Source organism: Acinonyx jubatus, chromosome A3 (genome assembly GCF_027475565.1).
Source record: "Acinonyx jubatus isolate Ajub_Pintada_27869175 chromosome A3, VMU_Ajub_asm_v1.0, whole genome shotgun sequence".
NCBI classification, from domain to species: domain Eukaryota; kingdom Metazoa; phylum Chordata; class Mammalia; order Carnivora; family Felidae; genus Acinonyx; species Acinonyx jubatus.
This window is the reverse complement of record NC_069388.1, coordinates 26,276,468-26,304,290: the sequence shown is the minus strand read 5'-3', so window position 1 is coordinate 26,304,290 and position 27,823 is coordinate 26,276,468. Positions and strand designations below refer to the sequence as shown.

Sequence of the window (27,823 nt, the reverse complement as noted above, 5' to 3'; positions counted from 1 at the left end):
GCCAAGATCCATTGGAAGGTAGGGGGTGGGTAGCCCGGGATATGTCCGTCCCCAGAGTGGACGGGCACCCAGAGGCGTCTCTTGCCCCGCCCGTGCACCTGTTTTCTGTTCTTCCCAGCCTACGGGACCTAGACTGTAGAGGTTGTAAAGCCATAATGCTTCTTAGACTAACTCCAATCAGAATTGAGAGGCAGAGACTGGTTTAAAATGTACACTCGTTGCCTCCATCCCAGACCCTCAGAATCAGGCTTTCTGGGCAAGAAGCCCAGTAATCTGCATTTAACGAGTTCTCCCAGGGGATTCTGATCCAGGTGGTCCAAGGGTCACCCTTGGAGACATAGCTCCTTGAATATTGGAAGTCCTCATCTGCTGATGCCTCACTACAGTGTTGGCCAGGCTAAAGCCTTTCCTGCAGGGTCTCAGTTCGTTCTCACAAGGCATGGTGAGGTGATAATTACGCATTTTATGATTAAGAAGAATAAGGCTCAGAGAGGTGAAAGCCCTCTGGGTTCTATAACAAGGTCATAGAACTAGTACGTGGGGGCAGTCAGGATCTGAACCTGTGTCTCTGTGTCCCCAGAGCCCAGGAACCTAAACAGTTCCCCACATTGCCTTCCAACAGCTTACGCCTGGGGTTTATGGACACCCCCACCCAACCCCGCAGAAAGTGTATGCAAATTTTTTCATGCCTATGCATTTTCCAGGGCTTGTGTCTTTCATTCAATTGCCAAAGGGGGGTTGCGATTTGAAAGAGATCAGGCAGTGCAGCCTTTGCTGTGCACATGGGGAAACTCAAACCCCGAGGGAGCACAGAGCTGGATGCCCAGTCAGCATTGACCAGAGGCTGGTAGCACTGTCCTTCATGAGCACCTTGAGGGTCAGGGGGGCCTTCTTTATGCTCCTCACCCCTCTGTTCTCACATGCCAACAGCCACTCAGTTCTGACACCTCTATGGGTGTGGCCAGGATTCAGACTCACTGTAGGGCTCCAGTGGGGGCCCAAAGCATTTCATAGGATTGAATCCAAGGGTAAAGACGACATCTAAGTGTGAAACTGAAGTGTGTCAGTCTCTTCATACTTCTGGGTGGCAGAATCATAGTAACTAGGAGAATGGCGTGCCCTCAACTTCCCAGCCTGACTGCTTGGATTCAAATCCCAGCCCCACCACTTGCTAGCTGGTGACCTTGGACACCAACCTGTTTCCTGAGGAGCAGGTTGGGCAGCAGGTGAGGATTATTTCATCCGTCCTCATCCTCGCACTCCCAGTACTGGCATCTGGGCCTCCCCCACAGCTCTGAACACAGTCTTGGTGCATAGTCTCTGAACAGTGCTTGGTGCATAACAGGAACCCCATACAAGTGGCTATTAGGTCAGGGTTTTTTCAGACCCCTCTCAACCCCAGTTGAAAGTAACCTTTAGGTTAGGAAAACTCAGCTCGGATGACCTCTGTGTACCCTTGGGGTCAGTTTGCTACTTTCTTGGGCTGCCCTGAAGCCTTCTCTCCTCAGTGGCTGCCCTGGGGCTTTCAGCTCTAGGTGGGCAGGCTCTTAGTGGGAGAAGGTATTTGCAAATGATCTATCCAAAAAGGAGTTAATATCCAAAATATATAAAGAACATATTCAAGTTACCACCAAAAAGCCCCAAATAATCCAAATAAAATGGGCACTAAGGAACTGCTTCTTAACAACCACCACAGGGCACAGACTGCCCAGGTTCAAATCCAGCCTCCCCTACTCTAGCTGTCCTCAGGCAAGCTGCCTACCCTTTCTGAGCCTCAGTTTCCTCCCGAGGATTAAGTTTACTCATGCATGTAAACAGGCAGGCATGAAAAAGGCACTCCCCCATGGCTTCCTAGCTAGGATCTGTAAATAGGGAAGAGGAGGGAGCTGGTGAGGAAGAGAAGGGCTCAGAGGAAGAAAGAGGTTCAGGGAGAAGGAGGGGTTCAGGGGCCTTTTCAGGAGGCCAGGGCTCCGGGGACGGGTGGGGGTGGGGGGTCAGGGCAGCGCATGGAGTCTCGGAGTTCAGCCCTGCCCACTGCAACTTATGGGAGGTGGCAGGCTCCAACCCCCGGCAGATTTCTGCACCCAGCCCTTGCGGAATGATTAGGAGGAGCTCAGACGGACAGCTTCTGTGTCTCTTTAATATCCTCCAGGCCCACCTAACCCCCACCCACCCATCCCACTCCCGCTGCCTTTAAGGGTGGAGGCCCGGGTGCCCCCTCCCCCCGGCCCAAGGACTAAGGCACCAGGCGGCTGCAGCAGGCCGGCCCAGACACAGAGACAGACGCGCAGAGTTGGAGGACACACAGACTGCGGACGCGGATGAGCAGGGCGGGCATGGGGGCGGGGCTCAGGCCGCCGCGGGGGCTCCCACAGGCTCTGGGCCCGTCCTGGAGGCCGTGGGCGGCCCAGACAGCCCCGAAGGGGACCAGTCGAGTCGGGAGGAAGAGGGGCGCGACGGCGGGCCGGGATCCTCACTTGCCGCCCTTGCGGGACAGACACCGCGGGAGGCAAGAGAAAGTCTGCTTGACGCGCGCCAGCAGCGGCAGCGGCCGGTGGGCCTCCCGGGGCGGCCGCGGCACCAGGCGCTGCAGGGTTCCCTCGGAGGCCGCCGCGTGCGGTGCGGGGGACGCGGCCGCGGGCGCAGAGCCCTGCCGGCAGCGCTTGCACAGCGGCAGCAGCGCGCGCACCTCCTCCTCGTCGCGGAAAGGGCTTTCTCCGAAGCGCTCCTCCAGCTGCCGGCGGAGCTGGGGGAAGGGACGGGGGTGGGGACGAGACGGGGATCGGTGCCAGGCCGCCGGCGGGCCCCCGCACCCCGGCCCTGGTCGCTTCCGCCGGCCCGAGAGCTCTCCACCCCTCTCTGGGCCCCTCCCCTTCCTGAGCATCCTCCCACCTCGCCCTAGACGAGCCTCCTCCTCCCTATCTCCTCCGGACCCCCCCCCTTCCCCTTTGCCACCCCGTCTTCCGACCAGCTAAAGCGACGCTCACCCGCCCCCGGCGCAGGGGAGACCCTCTTCTCTGCGCATCAACTCCACCCACGCCGGCCTCTTCTTTGCCCGCCTCTTTCCTAACGTGGCCTTGCACATCAGCCTCTGAGAACCAGCCTGCCACCCCGGAGAGAGCCTTCCTGCGGCTGCTTCTGTCTCTCATCCCTTGTTCCGAGGGAGGCCTCGGTTCCTGCCATCCCCGTGTGCCCTCTGCCCAGTGGGCCTAAGAGAAGGAACTGATTTGGCCTCACCAGGGACCCAGGGGTGGAGTAGGGAAATGGCATTTCTCCCCAAAGGGGTCAAACATTCAAATGCCTTCAGGTTCCAGGCAGGTAGAGCAGGCAGTGCTGAGACCTGGTCAAATTGAAGGGTCCATAGTCTGGCCCAAAGGCAACCCAATTCTAAACTAAAAAAGAAAAGGGAACATCTGGCTGACCGAACAAAATACACCTAGGGACTAGATTAGCTCAAGGGTCATGAGTTCAAGACCCAAGCAAAATCTCCTGCCAGGTCTGAAGCATAGGCTAAATTCTTTGCAGTCGGTGCTCAACTCAAGCAGGAAGAGTCTCCTAGCCCTGCCCAGCTCCTGCCTCTGCCCAAGCCCCTACCTTCCGGGAACTGCCCCAGCCAAACTCTTCAAGCTGCTGCCTAAAGCCTGGGTTGGGGTTGGCGATGGGCCGGGTGGCCTTGATGGCTTCAAGCACGTCCCGCCAGCCAAGCCCCGTCACAGTCATCACATATGCCGTCACGATGGTGGTGCTGCGGGAGATGCCTGCAAAGCTGGGAGACCCCCCACCCACCCACCCACCAGGCTTCAGGGAAGGTCCGATCTCCTCCATGCCCTACCCTCAGGCACCCGGTCTCCACCTCAGCTCTCCCACCCTCTCCTCCTGAGCTCCCATCACAAAGAACCCACTAGGACCTGTTTTCCTATTTCCTTTGCCCGTGCTGTTCCTTCTGCCTGGAGTATCCCCCTGGCACTCTCCCACATCAAAGGTCCAAGTGAAACATCACTTCATCCATTCAACACACATTTCCTGACCATCTGTTATTTTTCAGGAACTGGGGACATGGCGAGGAATTAATAGACATTGTCTCTGCCATCCTAGGGCTTACAGTATGGTTGGGGGAGACAGACGCTAACCAGGGAAACAATTCAAGGGTGATAACTGCTCTGAAGATGAGTCCAGGAGCTAGGAGATCCTATAGGAAAAGGTATTAATGTAGTTAATGGAGAGGGATTAGGGAAGGTAGTGCCAGCAAGCTGAGTCCTGAAAGATGGGTAAGGGTCAGTCAAGAACATTCTGGGCAGTGTATGAAGCCCATGAGGTAGGAGCTGGTGGATTTGAAGTGTGGGGAGTTGGCCAAGGCGGCTGGAGTGCGGGAAAGGGGGACAGAGGGTGACAGGTTGGAGGAGCTGCTCCTATGATTTGGGCTCTGGCAGGGCTGCCTTGAGTCCAGTGTAGGGTAGGTGCTCAGTGGGAAGTTAAGGGATGAATGACATCAACTGATCCAGGGGCTATGGGAGGACTCAGGGGTCCTGTCTCCCAGCCCAGGGTTCCTGCTCTGCCCTATTTCCTCAAAAGCCTAGAGGGGAGGAGAGGGAGCCAGAACTGTTGGAGAGTGTCGAGCTACCTTCCTATCCCTCCTGGTAGCCCAGCAGGTCAACATTCTTTTCCCTATTTTACAGATGAGGAAGTGGAGCCTCAGGGAGAAACCGCTCTTTGGCCTTGGCCACACAGCTGGTAAGGCACAGAGCCCTGGTTGGAGCCCCTGATCAGCCTCCATGAGAGGACTGATGGACTGTCATATATGGCAACAGGCTGGAGAAGGTGCCTCCCAGGTTCCCCATTCCCCATAGGGTGAGTGTGTGTTTGGGAGGGCAGTTCCCCTACTTCCTGCCCTCATTCCTCTCTTAACTCACCAATGCACAAGGCAGTTCCCCCCATTGAGGCGGCAACAGTGGATGAAGTTGATACATTCTTTGAAGTGCTTTTTGCTAGAGAAGAAAGCAATAGGGTAGGGAGTGCTGGGGGGCAGGTCTCCTGGGAGTTGTCTCCCTCCCCACTGATGGGATGTCAAGAGCCCTGGGTCCTCAGGTCAGCCAGCCCATGCAGCGAATAAGGGCCAGGACTATAGTACAAGTGGAGGTGTGTGTGAAGCAACAATGGTGGCATGTCAGCCAGTGAAAGAGGCCAATAATGAGAAATCCTGCCACAGAGGCAGGAGCACCTCTCCAGTGGGTCCCACGGATCCTACTGTCATAGAGGGTTTATCTTGATCTTTCAAGGCAACGAGTGGGAGGAGACAGAGGAGTCCCACTCCTCTGGGGTCTGCAATCTGATCTTTGATCCCTCTCAGAGAGGGAAAGCAATTCGTGCAAGGTTACACAGCTAGTAAATGGCAAAGCCTGGCTGGAGCCCAGACATCTTAACTCCAGGGCCAGGAACTGGCTGAGCCTTCAGATCTGCTGGGGCATCTGGTCCTGAGACAGGACAGTCTCTCCATTTCTTCAGCTGAAGACACCGAGCTCTGGGAGATTAAGAGTCTTGGCCAGGGGCATTGGCTAGGGCATGGCTGAGACAGACATAGGTCTGAGTGACCACTGGTGCGAGGGTCCCCAGGACAGCTTTCTGGTGTGAGTCCTCTCTGTCCTCCCCCAGACCCCCTCCCCCCCCCCCCCCCCCCACCGCATCACCACAGATGGCAGCTGTCTGTCCATCTGTTGGTGTATCCAGAGAACTTACATGGGTACCTCAGGGGTGTCTGCCACAGGGATGCGAAGGTAGGTTATGTCCTGCAAGTACAAAACACACATGGGCAGTGGGGGGCCCTTGGCTGCAGCCCTGACCCTGGCCTGGGCTGCCCAAGCACCTCATGATCCCAGGCCAGTTCCCACCCCTCTCCGACCACTGTTGCCCTCTCTATCTGAAGAGGGTAGATAGCATGCGTGAGTGCCTCCCAGCTCTATCCAGAAACTTCTGAGAAGATGGTATCCTAAACTCATAAGGTGACTTGGGCATGAGGACTTGATAAAAAGGATCCAGGGACCTTTAAGAGGTGGGAAAGGGCCACAGCAGTAACTCTCCTCCAAATGAGGATTACAAAACTATAGCATAAAAAGGGCAAAACAGGGGGCGCCTGGCTGGCTCAGTCAGTAGAGCATGCAACTCTTGATCTCAGGGTTGTGAGTTTGAGCCCCATGTTGAGCACAGAGATTACTTTTTTTTTTTTTTCCCAACGTTTTTTATTTATTTTTGGGACAGAGAGAGACAGAGCATGAACGGGGGAGGGGCAGAGAGAGAGGGAGACACAGAATCGGAAACAGGCTCCAGGCTCCGAGCCATCAGCCCAGAGCCTGATGCGGGGCTCGAACTCACGGACCGCGAGATTGTGACCTGGCCGAAGTCGGACGCTTAACCGACTGCGCCACCCAGGAGCCCCGAGATTACTTTTTTAAAAAGAGCATGGGCGCCTGGGTGGCTCAGTCAGTTGAGCATCTTGATTTCAGCTCAGGTCATGATCCCAGGGTTGTGAAATCGAGCCCTGTGTTGGGCTCTGCGCTGAGTGTGGAGCCTGCTTGGGATTCTCTCTCTCTCTCTCTCTCTCTCTCTCTCTCTCTCTCTCTTCCTCTGCCCTTCTCCCCCCGTGTGTGCTCTCTCTCTAAAAAAATTTGAAGAATATAATAAAAAATAAAATTTAAAAAAGGGCAAAACATTTTATTACCTTGAAAAGAAACAAAGCCATGAAAATAAGTTTATATGGCTCATTAATTATGGTTATCAAACTATGTGCTAATTATTAAAATAATCAAGGAAAACATTGCCAGTAATTTCTCCAACAAACTTGCTATAATATCCTCTACTTCATGCTTAACCTTCACACAAGATCATAAAGATGATTTGTGCTCAAGAATCACTTTTCTCAAGGACCTCTTTTAATTCTTTGATATTCAAATGACTCTTTTCAAGTGCCTGGCCCACCCTCAGCCACAAGCTAAGGGACCCCAGGCCAGATCCTCATTTGTTAATGGCCTTGGGTGAGATTCCAGCCCTTCTCTGACTCACTTTTCCCAAGGTCACACCATCCTGCATCTTTTGCAAGGTTTGCAATTTCACTTTGCAACACATTTGGCCTTGGGATTGCTTGCCATTATCAAACCCTGGCTGGTAAATAGACGGGGAGGCAGGGCTGCCTGTGGGAAGAGGGGAAGGCGGTTGGAGTGGGGACTCGTTTGGCAAGCAGTCACTTCATTAGTCAATCTATTCACGACTTGACAACCTTCCCTGTGCAATCTAGTGACTGCATACTCCAAATACTCCAAAACAAGCCTGCCCTATAAAGCAAAGTCAGACTCCATTGACCTGGATATTTCTTGTCTGAATGACACTGAGCACCACAGATTATTGGAAGTTGCTCTTAGAGACTGTCAAATCTGACACAGGGGGAAACTCAGGCCCAGAGACTGAGAGGAACCTGTCCAAGGTCACACAGCAAATCTGTGAACCTGGTTTGGAGCTCAGATCTCCAGAGCCCTTTTCTACCCACTGTTCTTCCCCTTTAGTGGGTGACACAGACTCTAACAGATTAGGAGGAGCGGGCTGTCTTTATGGGATAAGAATATGACTAGCTTTGTTATATCACCTGTAAGTTGTTGGCTGTTTTGCGGCTGTTAACAACTCAGTGAGGTAGGTGCAACTGAGGCTTAGAGAAATGAAGTCCTGTGCCCAAGATTACAGAATAAGTGGTCTGGATTTCCTACTTTTCTCTTCTGGTTTATAACACCCATACCCCGTCTTTTCCAGGACTCCAGAAAACCGGTATCAACCCTTCCGGTGGGGGCCGTGCTTTACAATGTGCAAAGCATCTTCACCGTCCTGCAGCCCCTTTGCCTCCTCACAACAGCCTCTCTGGGGGCAGACAGGACTGAGGGATCAGAGGCCCAGAGAGGTGAAGTCACAGCTCAAGATTACATGGCAAGACACAGAACCCAGAATCATCCATTTGTAGCCATCCATTCAGCTGGGCAACGGGAAGCCCATGTAGGGTCCTCTTTAAGATTCAGGGTGAGGCCTCTGGGGTCAGATGGTCAAATCTTAGCTCCTCAGCTTCCTGAATGTGTGACCTCAGGCAAGTTACTTGACCTCTCTGGGCCCTAGTGGCCAAACAGGGATCAAATGGGGATGCTAATATAAAACAAATCAGTTTTTAATGGAATGACCTAGTATAGGTCAGGAAGACAGTATAGGACCCGGCGCGTGGTAAGTCCTTGATAAATGGGTGCCACTGGGGGTCGGAAGCCCCCTTCCCCACCTACACACGGCCCAAAGATGGGGGTAAAGAGTACCTGCAGCAGAGGCTGGGGTGACTCGTGGATGGAGATGATGTGTGTGATCTTATTCCGGCCCAGCTGGTCCGGGTCTTTGGCATCTGAAAAGAGACAGGATGCCTGAGCCAATCTGGTGGGTGCAGCTTACGTGTCCCTGTTGGCCACGCAGGGTGGGAGCTCACTGCCCAGCTCCCCTCCCCACCTCTCCCTCTCCACTTGGGCCCACCCTCTGCCAGCTCCCTGCTCCTTGGCCACTTCCTGTCACGCTCCTGCCGTGACAGGTCCTACCACACCCCAACGCTTCAGTCTTGTCGCGGGGGCACCCATAAGTAACAGCCCAGCCTCTTCCTGGTCTTGCCCAGGCTGTTCCCTTCCATGGCAAACACCCTTCCCTGGCATATCCTTGATCCAGCAACTCTTATTTCCAGGAATCCTGTCTACAGAGGGGTTTGCTCACACAGAAAGCTGGGTGTAGAGGATGATGTTCTCTGCGGTTCTGCTTATAACAGCAGACACACCAGAAATAGTTAAAAATGGGGGCAACCTACACGTCCACCGTAAGAGAACTGGATAAATAAGTATTGTCATCCTTGAATACTGTGCTGCCCATTGAAAAGACCTCTATGTGCTGATGAGCCAGTGTGTCCACAATATATTATTAAATAGGAAACAGGTTACAGAACAGCATGCAGAACAGGTTCCCATTTGTATTTTATATATTATATCTGTATCTACAAAGATCTATGTAAACTGACCCAGGGATGAACCTCATGCTTCCATCAGTGGCTATTTCTAGGAGCTGAAATCCCAGTGTGTACAGATTTTTTATCATTAGAATAAATAACACTCCTCCCCTCCTTCTCCAAATGTCTACTTCATTCAACACATTTACTGAGTGCTTACTAGGTGCAGCCTTGGCTGGGTATGAGGGTGTGGGGGCAGTTTCGTGGCCCCTACCCTCATGGGGCTACGGACTTAAAAAGGATTCAGAGCTTACTTAGCCTAATACTCCGAAATCAAGTGGCATGAACTGCCGAGGGGCCTTCCAGGGAGGAGATCAGATTTATGAGAGTGGAGCATCTAAGCCGGGTCGGGTGGGAGAGGCGCAGGCGTGGTGGGGAAAACCCTGCCCCTCGCACAGATGCCCCTCCCTCTCTGAAGTTTTCTCTGACTGCACATGAAAATGTGTGGAGTCTCAGGGTCAGCCTGTCTCTTAGCACAGGCCTGGGATAGATAGAGTGCCATGGCCTTGGGAAAGAGGGGACAGTGCTCACTACCAAGTTTCTGAGGTAGAGTCTAGTCTCCAGAGACCGCCCCTCTGTGTAGAAGGTTGTGGTGGGGTGGGGAAGGCTCCCAGTTTCCCAGCTAGAAGCAGCACCCCCAAACAGACCTCAACTCAACAGACCTCAGGGCTGTAAGAGCCCTTAGAGGTGAGTGTACCTTGTGCTGAGGGAGAGGCTGGGGCTCAGAGCAGGTGCAGACTTGCCTGGCATCTGGCAGAAAGGGCGGTTCTGAGCCCTCGGCACTGAGGACATTCCCCGCCCACATATCCCTTAGTCCTCATGAGCTCCCTCTCCCTCCCAGCCTGGCATTGCTTCCCTGCCCCCGGCCCCATTCCTGAGTGCTTCCAAGGTGCGTGGGCTGGAGCATGAATGGTGGACACAGGCCTGGGACAGGCAGAGTGCCACAGCCTTGGGACAGTGTGGGCAGTGCTCACCAATGAAGTTTCCGAGGTAGAGTCCAGGAAGTACCTACAGGAGAGACAGGCTGTGGTCAGTGGGGTAAGGGTGCACGCCCTGCCCACCTGGCAGCTGGGGGGCCCACAGCCCATCTCTGTCCCATGTGAGGTGTCTGGACCTCAGGACTCAGGGAGCCATCTCCTCTCCCTCTTGGGCCTGGACTGTGAGAGGGGCCGGGGATGGCAGGAGAGGGGCACCAGGGGAAGCTAGCTTGGGCAGGGGTGAGAAGAGAGGGGAGGAGGATCACAGAGGAGTGGGGCAAGGGGAGAGGTGGACTTACCAGGTGTGGGGGGGGGGTCTGAAGAGGGAGGTGGGAAGGCAAGGACAGGTGGAGGGTCAAGCAGAGGCAGAGGGGGAAGGATGAAGAAACAGCACCAGACAGAGTCCAAGGAGTCAGAGACAAGGGACACAGAGACACCTGGAGACAGGGAAAGGGACCCAGAGAGATAGAGTGTGGGAGTGACAGCCACAGAAAGACCCAGCAAGAAATAGAGTCACAGAAACAGGCAGAGAGACAGAGGCACAGGGAGAACAGACCAGAGAGACACAGGAAGACCGAGACGTAAGCAGAAGACACAGGGACGCAGGGTCAGAGAGTCACCGGGAGATAGAGATCTGGACACACAGAGCGTCAGAGAGAGGGCCAGAAGGTCAGAGGCGGGCACAGCGACCGGGGCAGAGCCTGCGCCGCGGCGACACTGGGGGCGGCCAGGTGCGAGCTGCGCGATCCCCGACCCCCTACCTTGGTCATGCCATTCCCCATGATCACGGGGACGGGGGTCCGGGCGCACCCCCAGCTCGCCGCCCGGAGAGCGCTCGGGTCACAGCTGCCCTGCTGGCCCACGCCCGGCGCCTGCAGCCTGGCGGGGAACAGGGGCCCCTGCCCGGCCGCCGCCGCCGCCGCCGCCACCACCGCCCGCCGACCCCCGGCCAGGGAGGGAAATGGTGGTAGAGCCGCCGCCGCCGCCGCCGCCACCGCCGCCGCAGGCTCCTCCTACCCCCTCGGTCATGTGGGGCCCCCCCCACCGTGGGTCGCGGCGGGGGGCTGGACAAAGCCCCAGTGTGCCGGGCCCAGGGCCCGCGGGACAACGGCAGCTTGTTGGGCCGCGTGGGGCCGCCACCTCCGGAGGTGGGGGCGGGGGCTCCCCCCCACCTGGCACCGTCTGGCGCGGGCGGGGTGGGCGCGGGGACGGGAAGAGCCCCCGGCCGGTGGCGCAGCCGCTCAGATCACAGCTCGGGCGCTGCCCGGACCTCCCTGCGGGCCCTGGGGCAGCACGCCCAGCTCCCTGGGCCTGGCCGCGGTTTCCTAGCAGAAACGTGACGGGGGCCTGAACTTGGATTGCTGTGGGTCCCCCCATATTCAGACACTGTGTGGGTAATTCCTTCTTTCGGTCCGTCCCCACTCCTGCCCCGCCCCCATGCGGGCCTCCTACCAGCCAGCCATCCTCGTCTCCAATTCATGCAGCCATCTGCCCTCCCATCCTCCAGTCCACCCATTCATCCCTCCCTCGGTCCGTCCATTCATCCATCCATCCATCCATCCATCCAGTCTCCCTCCCTCTCATCCTTTCCTCCCTTCTGCTTTGGGTCACCATCTGCTGAGACCAGGCATAACCACCCTTAGAGGCTTCAAGAAATCAGAGCTAAAATGTGAGGAGAGGGAGGTGAGGGGCGGGGGTTACAGACACCTGGGTCCCTTGGAGTAAAGGAGACTCCAGGAGGATATAGTTAGAGGCAAGAGTCCTGGACCTGATAACGTTCCAGGCCCTCTTCAGCTCTGCCCTGCTGGCTGACCCTGGACAACTTCTCTGGGGTTCCAGCTACCCTATCTGTGTCTCAGGGTGTTGAAGTGAGCCTTTCTGGCTGCTAGGACCAAAGATGAAGAATGTAAAAATAGTTGAGACCAGGCACCTCCTGGGGGTCTGAAATAGAAGTAGCTGAGCCAGCTTGGCTCCTCCGGCCACCCTCTCCCCCCCCCCCCATCTACATAGTAGGTGACTGGGGTGGGGGGGAATGTTGCTACAGAGCAGGACCGAGAGTTAACTCGGTTTGAAATGCAGTGACTGGAGAGAACTAAAACTCCCTGGCATTTCTTTCTCCCTTGAATTTACACTATACATGGGTCTGCCTGTCTCATCTCTCCCTGTGCACGGGGTTCTCATAAAAACGAAATTATTCAACAAATGCTTACTGAATACCTACTATATGCTAGATATTAGGGACACAGAGGTGGCTAAAGCAGAGACGGTTCCTACCTTCATTGGCTAACAGTGTAGACCAGCACCACCCAACAGAAATGTAACGTGGGCCACACGCGTAATCTTAAATTTTCTAGCAGCCACATTAAAAAGGTAGAAAGAAACAGGTTGTAAGTAAGTTTTTATTTAACCCGATATATCAAAAATATTATCACTTCAACCCGTAGCCAATATTTTCAAATTATTGAGACATTTTACATCCTTTTTAGTGTATTAAGTCTTCATAATCCAGTGTCTATCTTACACGTACAGCACATCTCAGTTCTCTCTCCAAATAAATAAACTTTAAAAAATTAAATTAAAAAAAAAAACAAAACACTTCAGTGTGGTTCATTGTGGTAGGCAAAATAACGATCTCCCCAAAGACGTCCATGCTCTGATTCCTGGGAATTGTGAATATGTTATGTTATATGGGAAGGGGGAATTAAGGCTGTGGATGGAATTAAAGTTGCTCATGAGCTGGCCATCAGATGGAAAGATTGTCCTGGATTATTTGGGTGGGCCCAATGTAATTACCCAGGTTCTTATAAGTGAGAGAGCGAGGCAGGAGAATAGAGTCTGGGGGGATATGACGATAGAAACAGAGGTCTTGGCAATGAGAAAGAATGAAATATGGCCTTTTGTAGCAACGTGGATGGAACTGGAGAGGGTTATGCTAAGTGGAATAAGTCATAGAGAGAAAAACAGATACCATAGGTTTTCACTCTTATGTGGATCCTGAGAAACTTAACAGAAGACCATGGGGGAGGGGAAGGGGGGAAAAAGTTACAGAGAGGGAAGGAGGCAAAGCATGAGAGACTCTTAAAAACTGAGACTGAACTGAGGGTTGATGGGGGGGATGGGAGGGAGGGGACAGTGGGTGATGGGCACAGAGGAGGGCACCTGTTGGGATGAGCACGGGGTTTGGTATGGACACCAGTTTGACAATAAATTTCAGATTATAAAAAAAAAAAAAGAAAAGAAAAGAAACAGAGGTCAGAGTGGTAGGATTGGTGGCTTTCAAGATGGAAGGGGGCCATGAACCAAGGAATGCAGGTGGAAAAAGCAAGGAAACAGATTTTCTCCTAGAGCCTCCTAGGAACCCGGCCCTGCCAACTCCTTAATCTCAGCCTAATGAAATCCACCTCAGACTTCTGACCTCAAAAACTGTAAGCTCAGGGCGCCTGGGTGGCTCCACTTCAGCACAGGTCACGACCTCACGGGTTCATGAGTTGGATCCCCGGGTCAGGCTCAGCGCTGAGAGCTCGGAGCCTGGAGTCTGCTTCAGATTCTGTGTCTCCCTCTGTCTCTCTGTGTGTCCTTCCCCTGCTTGTGCACTCTCTCTCTCTCTCAAAAGTAATAAACATTGTTTAAAAAACCCTGTAAACTCACGTGTTTGTGTTGCTTTAGGTCACTGAGTTTGTGCTAATTACAGCTACAATAGGAACATCGTACACTCACCAATGCCCTTAGGAAAAAGCTCTATCTCTTTAGCATAGCACACAAGGCCTTGTGGGATCTGGCTTCTGCCTCTGTGACTTGGAGCAAATTTCTTAACTTCTGTGAGTCTCGGTATCATCAGCTGTAACACAGGAAGGAAAAACCTCATAGGTCTCTAGTGAGATGAGGAGGACATATTTCAAGTACCTCGTAGAGAGACAGGCATATAATACATCTTCATTGTTACCATTGTCATTATGATTTGCCTGGAGCAACTGACAGGGAGTTAGGAAGCCCGGGTTCTGTTCTCCTCACTAGGGCTCTGTTTCCACATTTGTAAAAAAAAAAAAAAAAAAAGGAAACAGCAAAACATACAGGGTTGGCAGCCTCATCTCTCCCCTCTTCCCTAACTTTTTCCTGGTCACTGATCGGCATTCACTTCCACAAACATGCTTCACTCTCTCTGATTTCCAATTTTGCACATGCCATTCCCTCTGTCTGGAATGCTCTTCCCATCCCCTTTACCAGACTAGCTCCCATTTTGTCCCGCCAGTCTGCTGACTCCAATTAAAGATGGTTAGACCCCACAGTTATGCATTCCCAAAGCATCCTAAAATTCTTCCTCTATGGTAGTACTGATATTCTTTTATTATTATGGCAAAAACCAAAAAATAAATCCGGATAAGACTACTTTGGCTAATTGGCTTCAACTGTGTTGCTTAAATAAAACAAAATGTTCCAAATAAACTTAAAGCAGTTGGAGTTTCCTCTCCTCTCCCTTCTTCCTTCACTCTCCCTAGAGGAAACCACTATTGTGAGTTTGGTGTGCATCTTTCTAGTCATATTTTTAAACTTTGAATGCCAATATATCCGTAAGTATGTAGAATACACTTTTGTATGTTTATAATTAATACAAATTTCAACCTTTAAAAATATTTGTCATCCTGCAAGTCTCTTTTATTCACTCAACAGTAAGTTTGGGGTTACTTTTATGTTGATATAGATCTGGAACATTAATTTTTAGCATTATAGTATTTTTATTAGAATATATTCCATTTTATGAATCCATCTCGCTAGGAGTGGACATTTAGATTGTTTCTAATATTTCTTATGAGTATAAAGAATGTTTTGGGGTGCCTGAGTTGGTTGAACATCCAACTCTTTTTTTAATTTTTAAATTTTTATTTATTTTTGAGAGGGGGGAGGGGAAGAGAGAGAGAGAGAGGGAGACACAGAGTCTGAAGGAGGCTCCAGGCTCTGAGCTGTCAGCACAGTGCCCAGTGTGGCGCTTGAACTTACGAGCGTGAGAGCATGACCTCAGCCAAAGTCAGATGCTTACCCAACTGAGCCACCCAGGCTCCCTGAGCACCCAACCTTGATTTTGGCTCAGGTCATGACCCCAGGGTTGTGGGATCGAGCCCCACATTGGCCTCTGCACTGAGTGTGGAACCTGCTTGGGATTCTCTCTCTCTCTCTCTCTCTCTCTCTCTCTCTCTTTTCTCTCCCTCTGGCCCTCTCCCTGCTTGTGCTCTCTCTCTCTCTTAAAAAAAAAAAAAAAAAAGAGGGGCGCCTGGGTGGCTCAGTCGGGTAAGTGTCCGACTTCAGCTCAGGTCACGATCTCGCGGTCCGCAAGTTCGAGCCCCGCGTCGGGCTCTGGGCTGATGGCTCAGAGCCAGGAGCCTGCTTCCGATTCTGTCTCCCTCTCTCTCTCTGCCCCTCCCCCGTTCATGCTGTGTCTCTCTCTGTCTCAAAAATAAATAAACGTTAAAAAAAAAAAAAGAATGTTGCAATGAACATCCTTGTACATATAACCTATGAACAAGAATGAGAATTTCTTTAGGGAAGGATGACTTCTTGCCTCAAAGTGATAGTCCCCAGATTGTGCAGCTGTATTCAGAGAGCTTCTAGAATATATGTCCAGTAGTGGAATTAGGTTGTGAGTTGTGTGCATTTTCAACTTTATGAGATATTGCAAATGGCCTTCCAAAGCGTGACTGTACCAACAGCATATACAGGTTTGATTTCCACACATCCTTAAAAATACTTGACATTAGGGGTGCCTGGGTGGCTCAGTCAGTTAGGAGTCCAACTTCAGCTCAGGTCATGATCTTGCAGTTCATGAGTTCGAGCCCCACATCGGGCTCTGTGCTGACAGTTCGGAGCCTGAAGCCTGCCTACTTCCAATTCTGTGTCTCCCTCTCTCTCTGCCTCTCCCCGCTCATGCTCTGTCTCTCTCTCAAAAATAAATAAACGTTAAAAAAAATTTTTTTTAATGTTCTTATTTTTATCTAGATGATGTGTTTAAAATAATATTTTATAATTGTTTTGATTTACATATCTCAATTTGCTTATTGGCTACTTGAGTTTCTTCTGCTGAAAGTTTTCTATTCATGTACTTTGTCCAGTTTTCTTTTGTGAGGCAAGAGTAGTCTTTTTCTTAATAGTTTGTAGTTCTTTGAGTACTGGTCCTTTGTTATATGTGTTGCAGATATTTCCTCCTCATCTGTAGCTTGTCTTTTTGTTTTTTTACCTTTATTTATTTATTTTTGAGAGAGAGAGAGAGAGCACTAGTGGGGAGCACTAGTGGGGGAGGGGCAGAAAGAGAGGGAGAGAGAGCAAATCCCAAGCAAGCTCTGCACTGTCAGCGCAGAGCCTGACACGGGGCTTGAACTCATGAAACCGTGAGATCATGACCTGAGCCAAAGTCGGACACTTAACCGACTGAGCCACCCAGGCACCCCTGTAGCTTGTCTTTTGATTGAACTTACAATGTTTTTTTGTTGTATGGCAGTTTAGATTTTGAGAGGGTCACAGATTAATTTTCTCTGCTGAGTTGTGCTTTATTAAGAAATCTTTCTCCACCATGACATCATAAAATATTATATATATGTATATTTTCTAATAGCCTGAAGTATTTGTTTGCTGTATTTATTCTTTAACCTGCTTGAATTAGGCATCTATTTTTCACTCCTACAGAAAGCCAGTTTCTCAACGCTATATACTGAGCTCCCCATCCTTTCCCCACTGACTTATGATGCCACCTCTATTGCACATCAAGTTAAAACACACACACACACACACACACACACATGCACACAGGCACCTGTGTCTGTTTCTAGGATCCCCTTATTATCCCATTGATATTTGCCTCTCTTGGGTTGAGACGGTTTCGCAAAAATCCTGACTGAATTTGGGAAAATACACATCTTTTTGATATTGAGTTTTCCAGTCCATGAACAGGGTATATTCCTCCATTTATTCAGGCCTTCTTTAATGCCCTTCAATGTTTTGTAATTTTCCCTGTGAGAACATACACTCCACAAGGGCCGTTGCTTGTTGGTTTTGTTCATTGTATCCTCAGAGTCAAGAATGAGGCGTGCCATAAGACTAGAGGCTTAAAAGAAAGACTAGAGGCTTAATAACTTGTTGTTTAATGAAGCATCTTGCATATATTTTATTAGATATATTCCTACACAACTTATATTTTGTTGCTATAAAACAAACAACACATTTTTTTTTAACAGTTTCTAATCAGTTGTGGTTGGTATATAGATCCCAAGACAGTGGAGAAGTGGGGCAGGAAAAGGCAGGGAGTCACTACAGGGTTCAATGGCAAACAAATTGCTACTTCAGGCTATATGTAGTGTAGAGACACGATGGGATTCGTGTTCTAGAATGCTCTATAGGGGCGCCTGAGTGGCTCAGTGGGTAAAGCGGCCAACTTTGGCTGGGGTCATGAACTCACAGTTCCTGAGTTCGGGCCCCCTGTTGGGCTCTGTGCTGATGGCTCAGAGCCTGGAGCCCGCTTCAGATTCTGTATCACCCTCTGCCTGCCCCTCCCCGACGTGCACTCTGTCTCTGGCTCAGTCCCAAAAATAAACATTAAAAACAAAAATTTTTTTAATGCTCTTTAGCTGCAGTGCCAAGAATGAATTGTTACGGATAGGCACTAGCAGACTGGTCAGCAGGCGTTGAGGTGACTCCTGGCATCGAGTTGGTGCCTAAGAATTAGAGAGAGTGGCTGAGCAAAAGCAGGAGTGCCTGGCCACGTTGCCAACTGACCAACTGACAAGGTGACTGACTTAGTGAGGCACCGAGTAAAGAAACAGTGCCGTTGCATTTACCAAAGACTGGCCACTTTTCAGGCTAGCTGCTCTTAGGTCAAGCGAAACGTAGCTGGAGGAGGCGCAGTAAGTGCCTGCGAAAGGCAGCCAGTCTCCGGCCGGGTGCGCCCCCGGGTCGCGGAGGCTACGGGCTGGGAGGGAAAGGTCTGGGGAATAGGGGGGTCTGGGCCTCTGGGGCGCGCGAGCTTCCCGCGCCCCGGGTCAGGCGCACCAATCGCGCGGAGAGGAGGCGCCTCGGCTCATCCAATCAGCACGGCGGATCCGGGCACCCTCTGTCGCCTTGGCAACGGGACGCAGGGGCTCGCGTGCGGCGAGGTGGCAGTTTGGGTCTGGTCCTGTGGAATCGTATTATGTCGCGCCCGAAGGTAGGAGTGCCACGGGGTCCAGATGTTTTCAACGTCCCGAGAGAGAGGGAGGGAGGCCGCGGAGGGATTCAGACTCGGGGGGGGGGGGTGGTGTCCCCGCGGAGTGATTCCGGACAAGGGGGAGGAAAATGAATTCAGAGAAAAGACTTCAAGCCCTGGCTGGCCTCGCGCCGCCGCCCGAGATGCTGCGCGAGTCCGCAGCCGGGGCTTGCTGGCGGGAAAGCTACGAAAATCTGGGATTCTAAACTGTACTCAGCGATTTCGGGGACCCTGGGGGCAACCTCAGAACCTGGAAAAGCTCTTAGAGATCTATTCATCCCGCCTCCTGTTTGCCTACCTATCCATCCATTCGTAATGCATTCATCCCCAAACGCTAATCATTGGCTTCTCTAAACCGAGCCCACTGCTGACCAGTGAGGAGGACACAGAGGTGAATCACATAAGTCCCTGTCCTCTAGGAATGCACAGGCCAGCGCCCCCCCCCCCCACTTTAAAATGGGGAAAATGCGGTCCAAAGAAGGGAAATGAATTACTCTAGAATCCACCCTCTTCCCCACCAGCCTGCTTCTTATCCCATGTTCTCTCATGCATGGCACCCCAGTTCTTTTAATTCCATCTCACAACAAAAAACAAGTGATTACATTGGGCTCACTCAGATAATCCAGGATAATCTATTTTAAAGTCAGTTGATTATGTCTGCAACTTTAGTTTTCCTTTGCAATGTAACATATTTACAGGTTCTGGGATATTAGGACATGGGCATCTTTTGGGGGATCATTATTCTGCCTACCACAATATTCTATCATCAAATAACTGGAAAATGAAATTGTAAAAAGTACTATTTAAAAAAGCATCACATGGGCACCTGGGTGGCTCGGACAGTTAAACATTCTACTCTTGATTTCAACTCAGGTCTTGATCTCAGGGTCATGAGTTCAAGCCCGCAGCTGGGCTCCATGCTGTGCGTGAAGCCCACCTAAAAAAAAAAAATAAAAATAACATCACAAAATCAAAGTCCTATGAAATAATTTAATTTAAAATGTCCAATGGAGGTGCCTAGGTGACTCAATTAGTTAAGTGTCTAACTCTTGGTTTCAGCTCTGGTCATGATTTCACAGTTTGTGAGCCCTGAGTCAGGCTCTGCACTGACAGCTCAGAGCCTGTTTAGGATTCTCCCTTTCCCTCTCTCTCTCTGGCCCTCCCTCGCTTGTGCTTTCTCTCTCTCTCAAAATAAATAAACATTTAAAAAAGTCCAAGACTTCTGTACTGAAAACTAGAAAATATTGTGGACAGAAATTAAAGAAGAGCTAAATGAATGGAGAGATAGATCATATTCAGGGATTGGGAGACTCAATACCCAATGATGTCCCTTCTCAATATGATCTATAGATTCAATACAATCCCAGTAAAATCCCAACATGCTTTTTTTTTGTAGAAATTAGCAAGCTGGTTCTAAAATTTATATTGAAGTGCAAATGACCCCAAATTGCAAAGACAATCTTGAAAAAAGGCAAAGTTAGAGGACCTATGCTACTTGATTTCAAGATTTACTAGAAAGCTATGGTAATTAAGACAGTGTGGTGGTGACATAAGGGTAGATAAATAAGCAAATAAGATGTAGTCTAGAGACAGACCCACATATACACAGTCAACTGAATTTTGACAGAAGAGTCAATGTAATTCAGTGAGGAAAGGAAAAGTTTTTCAGCCAAATACTCTGAGCAACTGGATAAACTTATGGAAAATAGAACTGAAAGCATGAAAGAGTATAAAAGATACAATAATTAAAAAAAGAGTGGGACACCTGACTAGTCCTGGGGTACTTGGAGGGGCTTGTGTATATGATTGAGATAAGAGTTCACTTGCTTTTGTGGGGGGCTAGTGTCTGTCTGTTTCATAAAGCAGTACTCTCTATCCCTTTCCACTGTCCCTATCCCTCTGAGGGATAGGATGGTGTGGTAGGCAGAATTCTAGATGGCCCCCAAGATTCCCATCCCTTATGTACACACCTTGTGTAATTCCCTCCCCTTGAGTGTGGGTGGAGTCTATGAATTTGATGGGATAGTTACGACTGTGATTGTATACTGTGCATGGCATAGGACTCTATCGTGGCTGACTTGGAGAGGAAAGGGTTGGAAGTCAGAGAGATGAGCTCCTGCTGGCCTGGAAGAAAGCAAACATCCATGTTGTGAACTGCCTAGGGGGTTATGTTGAAAGGAACTGCGTGGCCTCTAGTTGCTGAGAGCAGACCCCAGTCGACAGCTAGCAAGTAAACAGAGACCTCAGTCCTGCAGCCCCAAGCAACTGAGTTCTGACAACAATCTGGATGATCTTGGACAAGGACCCCGAGCCCTGGATGAGAAACATAACGCAGGCCATCACCTTGGCTGTAGCCCTGTGAGACCTGGGCAGAGGATCCAGCTAAGCTACTCCTGGCCAGCGGAAACTGCAAGACATAAATTTATGCTGTTTTAAGCCGCTAAGTTTGTGGTAATTTGTTATACAGTAATAGAAAACAAATGCAGATGACAAGTCTGTCTAAGCTACAGAAGTCATCCTGCACAAGACCAATTTTGATTTCTTTCTCATACCTGCCGTTAGGGATCAGTCTTGCCAGGACTGAAGGCCAAACTGTTTTAGACGTGGTAGAAGCAAAATAATACCCACTCTGCTTTGAGGATTTGAAAGGCCCATTTTGGATGCAAGAGATTAACTTTGCTCCGAGCCTTTGACTCAGTCCACTCCTGGATCATGGATCTAATCAAACATGTTTCAGCTCCTTCTCACAGAGCCTGCTGAGCTCAGCCCTTAAAACTCAGCCCTCAAAACTGGGATTGGACCTTTGGAGCGCTGAAAACTAGGTGTTCACTCTACTGGTCATGCTTGCGGAACAATCCTATGAGGTGGGCCCTTGAATACCTGAGGATTTATCCCAAGGACCACGTTGCTGGGCACATATTGACCAATGTGAACTTGGCCAGGCAGGTCCTTCTTGTCTCAGCATCGGGCGATATTACATCTGATGGTTTCAGCATTTTAAGATCTGCGGTCAGTTGAGCTGGGAAGGCAGAGTGGATATGCAGGACCAGTTACATCACTTTCCTTTTCTCATTGCAGAATCAAAATTACAAGGGCCATGGATTATCAAAGGGAAAAGAGCGGTGAGTGGTCCCATGCAATCTAATAAACGCAGAACTAAATTCCTCCTCTCTCCTCCCTCCCACCTCCCTCCCTCCCTTCTTTGCTTCCTTCCTTCCCTTTTCCCATCTCTCCAGCCCCGCTTCTTTGCTTCAGTAATGACAATGATAATAGCAAACAATCACTGAGCACTTACCATGTGCCAGGCTAGTTGTTTTACCTGTAGTATCTCTTTGAATCTTTACCACAGTCCTTTGAAGTAGATACTGCTATTGTGTCCATTTTATAGATGGGGAAACTGAAGCCCAGAGAGGCTAAGTAGGTAATTTGCTGAAGCCTGTAGGATCAGTTAGTGGCAGAGCTTGTTGGGCTCCAGGGCCCACGATGCCCAAAGCAGGAGGGAGCGGTGTGGACTTCCCTGGAGGTTTTTTTGTGAGAAGTTAGAAGTTACACCACACACACCGTGGCGCATATTTTCGATACTTCTGTTTCATTAGGTATTTCTATTCTTTCTAAAGTCACATCTGGCCATGTCACCACTGAGGAGGGTGTGTGTGGTCTCTGACCCCACCTCTCGTGCAGCGCCCATCGACTTTGCCTTCTTTCTCTACATATTGAGAGAACTTTGCCACCAATTTCAAATCTCATACTCTCTTCCACAGAGCAGCTCAGCTCTAGTCTGGGTCCTGACCCTAAACTTACACACCCACTCGCACCCCAGCCAAAAAAGGGCACTTCAGTTAACAGGGTCTATTTTATTGGGTCAGACACCAATTAGAAATGTGTTTAGCTACAAGTAACAGGAAACCCAATTAATAGTAGCTTTAAACAATTATATTTGCTTTCCTCATATAACGAAGAGTCAAGAGGGAGGGTGCAGAGTGGTTCAACGCTCTCAGAGCTAGCATCTCTGTGATTGCCTTGACCTTTTCCTTCTGGACACTAAGTGGCTGCTACAGCTCCAGCCTTCATGTCACGATCAAGGTGGGAAGGAGTGGTGAGGGAAGTCTCAAGCCACATCTCTCTCTTTCTTTCCCTTTCTTTCTTTCTTTCTTTCTTTCTTTCTTTCTTTCTTTCTTTCTTTCTTTCTTTCTTTCTTTCATTTTTAAGGTTTATTTGCTGTTGAGAGAGACCGAAACAGCATGAGCAGGGGAGGGGCAGAGAGAGAGAGAGAGAGAGAGAGAGAGAATCCAAAGCAGGCTCTGTACAGAGCCTGATGTGGGGCTTGGACTCATGAAACTGAGATCATGACCTGAGCTAAAACCAAGGTTTGGTTGCTTAACCGACTGAGCCACCTAGGCACCCCATCTTTCTTTATTTTCATCAAAAGAACCAGTGCTTTCCAGGCACCCACCCTCTTTAGCCATCTTATGTTTTTATCTTACCAGAATCGTGTCGCCTGGACACCCCTAGCTGCATGAATGGTTAGGAATATAAGTTACATAAGTGACGTTATCGTGTTATTATTCTGCACCCTGCTTTTGTCACACAAAATTCTATTTTCAGTATTTATCCACGTTGGTGCACGTAGCTCTGGATGCATTTTGACTATTATCTGTGTTCCATTGTAAGCCACGAGTTATTTATCTGCTTCCTGTTGAGAGGCCTTCTGGCTGGGCCTTAGAATTGAATTAGAATTAGAAAGCACACCCTGAGACAAGGGTGTGTGAGCAAGTAGTTTATTTGGAAGGTTGGAAGTTGATTTCAGTAAGCATTGGCAGGGCAGGGGGGATGCGAGGCATCCAAGGGAAGGAAACCAATAAAAGGGCATTACAGACAGGTTATTGTGGTGGGCCGGTGGGGCTCAGTCCCACTGGGGATTCCTAGGAGATAGTACAGAACACCGCAGACTCGTCCCCACTGAGTGTTGAGGAACTGGAGGACTTACCCATCAACTCCAGTCGTCATTAGTTGTATGCCGGTGTGGGAAGGGCATTTCGGACCTGCTTTAAGCACTGGTTGAGCTGACTGTGTGCACGGGAATGGAGAATGTCCAAGGGACAAGGGTGGGCCACCAACCGTGTGCTGCAGGTTATTTCCGTAAAAAACAGTAATAATTACAAACGAACATCCGTGTACATATAATGCCTAGGGTATCTATCTAGGGTATAGAGCTAGGATGGAATTGCTGGCCATAGAGTATGTGCAAGTTCAGTTTCACTAAATACTGCCACGTGGTTCTCCAGAGTTCCTTCTACCAGTACAGGAAGAGTTTCCGTTTTAGCACATTGTTGCCGAACTTGGACGTCTAGGTTTTTGCCAGTCTAATGTGCCTGAATAGTAACTGACAGTTTTAATCTGCCAGATTGCTCTCTAAAGATTTATCCGATTTACAGTTCCATCAGCATTATAGGATGATTGTCATTTTATGACAAATGTAGAGACATTCTTGTGAACACTTGGTATTTGTCTGATTTTAAACATTTCCCCCGATCTGATGGGTATTGAAATTGGGTCTCTTCATTGTTTTGGATTAATGTTTAAATACTCCTTACTTTACTACTTTATAGCAAGGTTCTTAAAATTTGAGCTCAAGTTTTCTACTTCAAAATTATTATGGACTCTTGTCAACTTTTATCATAAACACTTCGAAAATTAGAAATTTCAAATGATACATTTAAAAAATTTTATTAATTCATTTGGAAAGCAACAATGGACTCATTACCTGGTAGTGTAAATGATGCATTTCTACGAACTATAACCGTATTCTCCCTCCTCCAAATTTATTATGATGAGTAGTAAATGTTTGCACATCTTTGTGTATTTCTTAAATGTCTGGCTTAATAGACAACATTTGGCTTCCTGAACCTTCTGGATTCAATCTGTTGTGATATGTTGTTTTGGTTGAAGAAGAGGAAGGAAATCCAGCCTCACAAATATATGTAGTTGGAAACTTGGACCACCCACCAAGAACTGCTGTTTTAGGGAATTACAATACGCATCCTTAACTCATCACTGTCTACTGTGAATCAGTATTATACCACTTCGTGCACAATGGAAGAACCTTAGAACAGCTTGCTCTGTTTACTCCCCTCTGGTCCTTTGTGCTGTTATTTTTGTCGTGTATTAAAAAAAAATTGTTAATGTTTATTTTTGAGAGAGAGACACACACAGAGCACGGGGGGGGGGCAGAGAGAGAGAGACACACAGAATCCAAAGCAGGTTCCAGGCTCCGAGCTGTCAGCACAGAGCTTGATGCAGGGCTTGAACCCACAAACCATGAGATCATGACCTGAGCTGAAGTCAGATGCTCAACCGACTGGCCACCCAGGTGCTCTGACTCTTTGCCATGTATTTAAACACTAAAGAAAGTGCTTCAGGGTCAAGGAAAATTATCCCTGATGGAGATTCAGATGTACCAAAATGGATATGTGAGTAGAAAGAGAGATCAATTGATTGATTTTCCAGATGATGTAAAAATGTTAGGGTTTAGGAGCTAACAGTCAAGAAGGAATTCTTGAGACATCTTTGGTGCAAAAAGGTGGTTAATTAAGGCATGCAGACAGGATCTATGGGCAGGAAGAGCTGCACAGGGAGCGCCTGGGGTGGCTCAGAGTTTTCTCTCTGCTTTACTACATTCTCTACTGCTTCTTTCTTAAGCAAATTTGCCGCAATGTTGTTTTGGTTCGGTTCGGTCTGCTTTGGTTTCGGAATGGGACTCTTCTAGATTTTGATTTGTTTGGCCGCCCTCCCTCTTGTCCAAGCACAGCTGCTTTCTCCTGGTGACTGCTTCTCCGTGGCTGGCTCGTTCCTCCCCTCGCCCGAACTCAAGACGCCACCCCCCCCCCCCCCCCAACCTGGACACCTGCTATAGCTCTCTGCTTCTCCCTAAGGGCTTTTTTCTCTCTGGAATCAGTTCAGGTTTTCTTTTGTCCGTTGCTCCCCACTAGCCCCATAGTCAAGTGTGCTGTTTAGTTTGCACATTTTTCCCCTCCCTGCTTCAATAGGACTGAGAGTCTTTTGCATCCTCTTCCACTATAACCTGCGATGTTTTAATTTGCGTTTACTTGATTGTTGGGAAGGTTGAGAATCTTTTCTCGTGCTTACTGGTACGTTTCCCCTGCTATGAATTGCCTGTTCAATCCTTTAGGCATTTTTGTCTTTTTAAAAATGATTTGTCGAAGCTCATTATGTACTTGGTCCAAATGTCTTACAGATTGTAAGCATTACAAATATTTTGTCTTAATCTGTAACCAGTCCTTTAAGCTTTAGTCGTGGTGTATTTTGTTACAGAGTTCTGTTGTATATACAGAAAGGTGCATGTGTCGTAAGTTTATAGCTCAGTGAATTTTCGTCAACTTAATACACCCACATATCAGGAATCAGAACATCACCAACACTCCAGAAACCCCACTCATGCTCTCTTTCTATCATTTCCCCACAAAGGTAGCCATTATCCAGACTTCTAACGATGTGTTAATTTTTTTAATTAAATAGTTACTTTGAGATAATTGTAGATTTATATGCAGTTATAAGAAATAATGTAGTGAGGGGCGCCTGGCTGGCTCAGTTGGTAAAGCATGTGACTCTTGATCTCAGGGTTGTGAGTTCAAGCCTCATGTTGGGTGAGGAGCCTACTTAAAAAAAAAACAAAGTATAAGAAATAATATAGTGAGTTACCATGTGCCCTGTATTTGGTTTTCTCCAATGGTAACAGAGAATACAACTATAATGTGGTATCACAACCAGGATACTGACATCCATACAGTCAAGATAAGGAAAGTTCCCACCACCACCGATCCCTAATATGACCATTTTATGACCACATACACTTCCTCCTTCTCCCTGTGCCTTCTTCCACAACCCTACCTCCCCCCGTCCTTAACCCCAAGCAACTGCTAATCTGTTCTTCATGTTAATAACTTTGTAATTTCAAAAAGTTATATAGGGACACCTGGGTGGCTCTGTCAGTTAAGCGGAGAACTCTTGATTTTGGCTCAGGTCATGATCTCACAGTTTGTGGGCTGGAGCCTCGCGTCAGGCTCTGTGCTGACAATGAGGAGCCTGCTTGGGATTCTCTCTCTCCCTCTCTCCCTCTCTCCCTCTCTCCCTCTCTCTCTCTCTGCCACCCCCCTCCCCCACTTGCATGTGCGTGCATGCTCTTTCTCTCAAAAGAAAAGCTATATAAATGGAATTGTACAGTATATAAGAACGTTTTAGGATCGGCCTTTTTCACTCGGCATAATTCCCCAGAGATGCATGCAGGTTGAATGTACACATATTTCACTCCTTTTTATTGCTAAGTCAGTATTCCATGGTATGGATGGACCGCTATTTAACCATTCACCCATTGAAGGACATCTGGGTTGTTGCCAGCTTCGGGCTATTCTGGATAAAGCTGCTGTGAACATCCACGCACAGGTTTCTGCGTGACCCTGAACGAGCGATCTGTCACCCTGTCTTGCAGAGAGCAGAGAGCTTCAATCCGATTCAAGACCACTCTCGTGAATACTCTCATGGATGTCCTTCGCCACAGGCCGGGCTGGGTAGAAGTAAAGGAGTAAGACGCATCCCCGCCCCCTGCCAATCTCGGCCCTCTTTCCCTTTGACTCACCAGGCCTTGTCTCCCTCTGTTTTCTCCCAGTTCCTGTGGGTGGCTACTGGGACTTGTCCCAATTTGGCTGTGACAGGGACCAAAATTTATTTAGCACTCCGAGTGTATCAGGCACATTACAGACGCCATCTCTGCCTTGTCTAAGTCTTAGAACCATCCAGCAAGATATGATTATGTTCAGAGGGATCAAGCCAATTGTTGAAGGTCACACAGCACATGTGTGTCAGAGTGGGAGTTGCTGCCAGTTCCGTTGGACTCTTCCGTAGCCAGGGTCCTAGAGCTCTCTGGAGAATCAAGGAGTGCAGCCGTCACAGACTAGCTGGCTTGAATCCTCTGGGGATGGCAGGTCGAGGTCAAGGGCTGCTCGTCCCTGGCCACTTACTAGTCCTGTGACTTTGAACGAGTTACTTGACCGCTAAGCCTACATCTCTTCTATGGTGGGCCCTGGGGATGCTGAGATGAACAATGTCTGGCACATAGCAGGTGCTAATGTTAGTGAGGGCTAAGGTTGGGCTGCATATAACACAGACCCAAAGCAAAAGAGGCTCTGACGGACCAGAAGTTTATTTATCTCTCCCACCAAAGTCCAGGTGTAGGAATTTCAGAGATCGCATAGAAATTTGGAGCCACCTGTTTCCGTCTTTCCATCCTGCCATCCCTTGAGTGAAGCCCTTCTCACGGTCTAAGGTGAAGCTCCGGTCTTGCATCCACAGGGCGAGCAGCAGTAGGTAGGAAGGAGACAAGAAAGTACACGCCCTGCCCTTGAAGGACACAGCCCAGAAGTCCCTCACATTGGCCAGACTTAGCCTAGCTGCAAGAGAATCTGGAAAATGTAGCTTTTATTTTGGAAAATGTGGATTACATTTCCCCAGGTAAATGTTGGGAATTCTATTACTGTAGACAAAAGGGGG

At 49.3% G+C, this 27,823-nt stretch overlaps 2 protein-coding genes across 5 annotated transcripts in view; one reads left to right on the top strand and one right to left on the bottom strand.

The window, feature by feature from the left end:
• Positions 1-2,182: 2,182 nt before the first annotated feature.
• On the bottom strand, positions 2,183-11,159 carry DUSP15 (dual specificity phosphatase 15). Of its 2 annotated transcripts, none has more exons than XM_027069816.2 (7): positions 11,053-11,159; positions 10,033-10,066; positions 8,334-8,416; positions 5,734-5,783; positions 4,911-4,985; positions 3,595-3,766; positions 2,183-2,746 (listed from the first exon to the last, which is right to left on the bottom strand). In XM_027069816.2, the coding sequence occupies exons 1-7, from the start codon at positions 11,062-11,064 to the stop codon at positions 2,474-2,476; spliced, it is 699 nt and encodes a 232-aa protein (XP_026925617.1). In that variant the 5' UTR covers positions 11,065-11,159; the 3' UTR covers positions 2,183-2,473. The 2 variants fall into 2 exon arrangements, with proteins under 2 accessions (XP_026925617.1, XP_026925616.1); XM_027069815.2 differs by lacking the exon at positions 11,053-11,159 and adding an exon at positions 10,797-10,983.
• Positions 11,160-18,148: 6,989 nt separating this feature from the next.
• The window catches only part of TTLL9 (tubulin tyrosine ligase like 9), a 39,911-nt gene continuing 30,236 nt past the window's right edge, over positions 18,149-27,823 (top strand). For 2 of the 3 annotated variants that reach the window (XM_027069819.2, XM_027069818.2), the window contains exons 1-3: positions 18,149-18,220; positions 21,338-21,381; positions 26,766-26,858. In XM_027069819.2, coding sequence (XP_026925620.1) covers positions 18,206-18,220; positions 21,338-21,381; positions 26,766-26,858 — 152 coding nt within the window. In that variant the 5' untranslated portion in view covers positions 18,149-18,205. Of the gene's footprint in view, positions 18,221-21,335; positions 21,382-26,765; positions 26,859-27,625; positions 27,785-27,823 lie in introns of those variants that run through there. The other variant, XM_053200105.1, reaches the window with a different exon arrangement.

Bases quoted from the DNA above. Each gene is read 5' to 3' on its own strand.
- DUSP15 (XM_027069815.2), bottom strand. From the start codon at position 10,817: ATGGGGAATGGCATGACCAAG. The intron at 8,417-10,032 runs GTGAGCACTGCC...GTCTCTTTTCAG, and splicing joins CTACCTCGGAAACTTCATTG to ATGCCAAAGACCCGGACCAG. The intron at 4,986-5,733 runs GTAAGTTCTCTG...TTTCTTCTCTAG, and splicing joins GACACCCCTGAGGTACCCAT to CAAAAAGCACTTCAAAGAAT.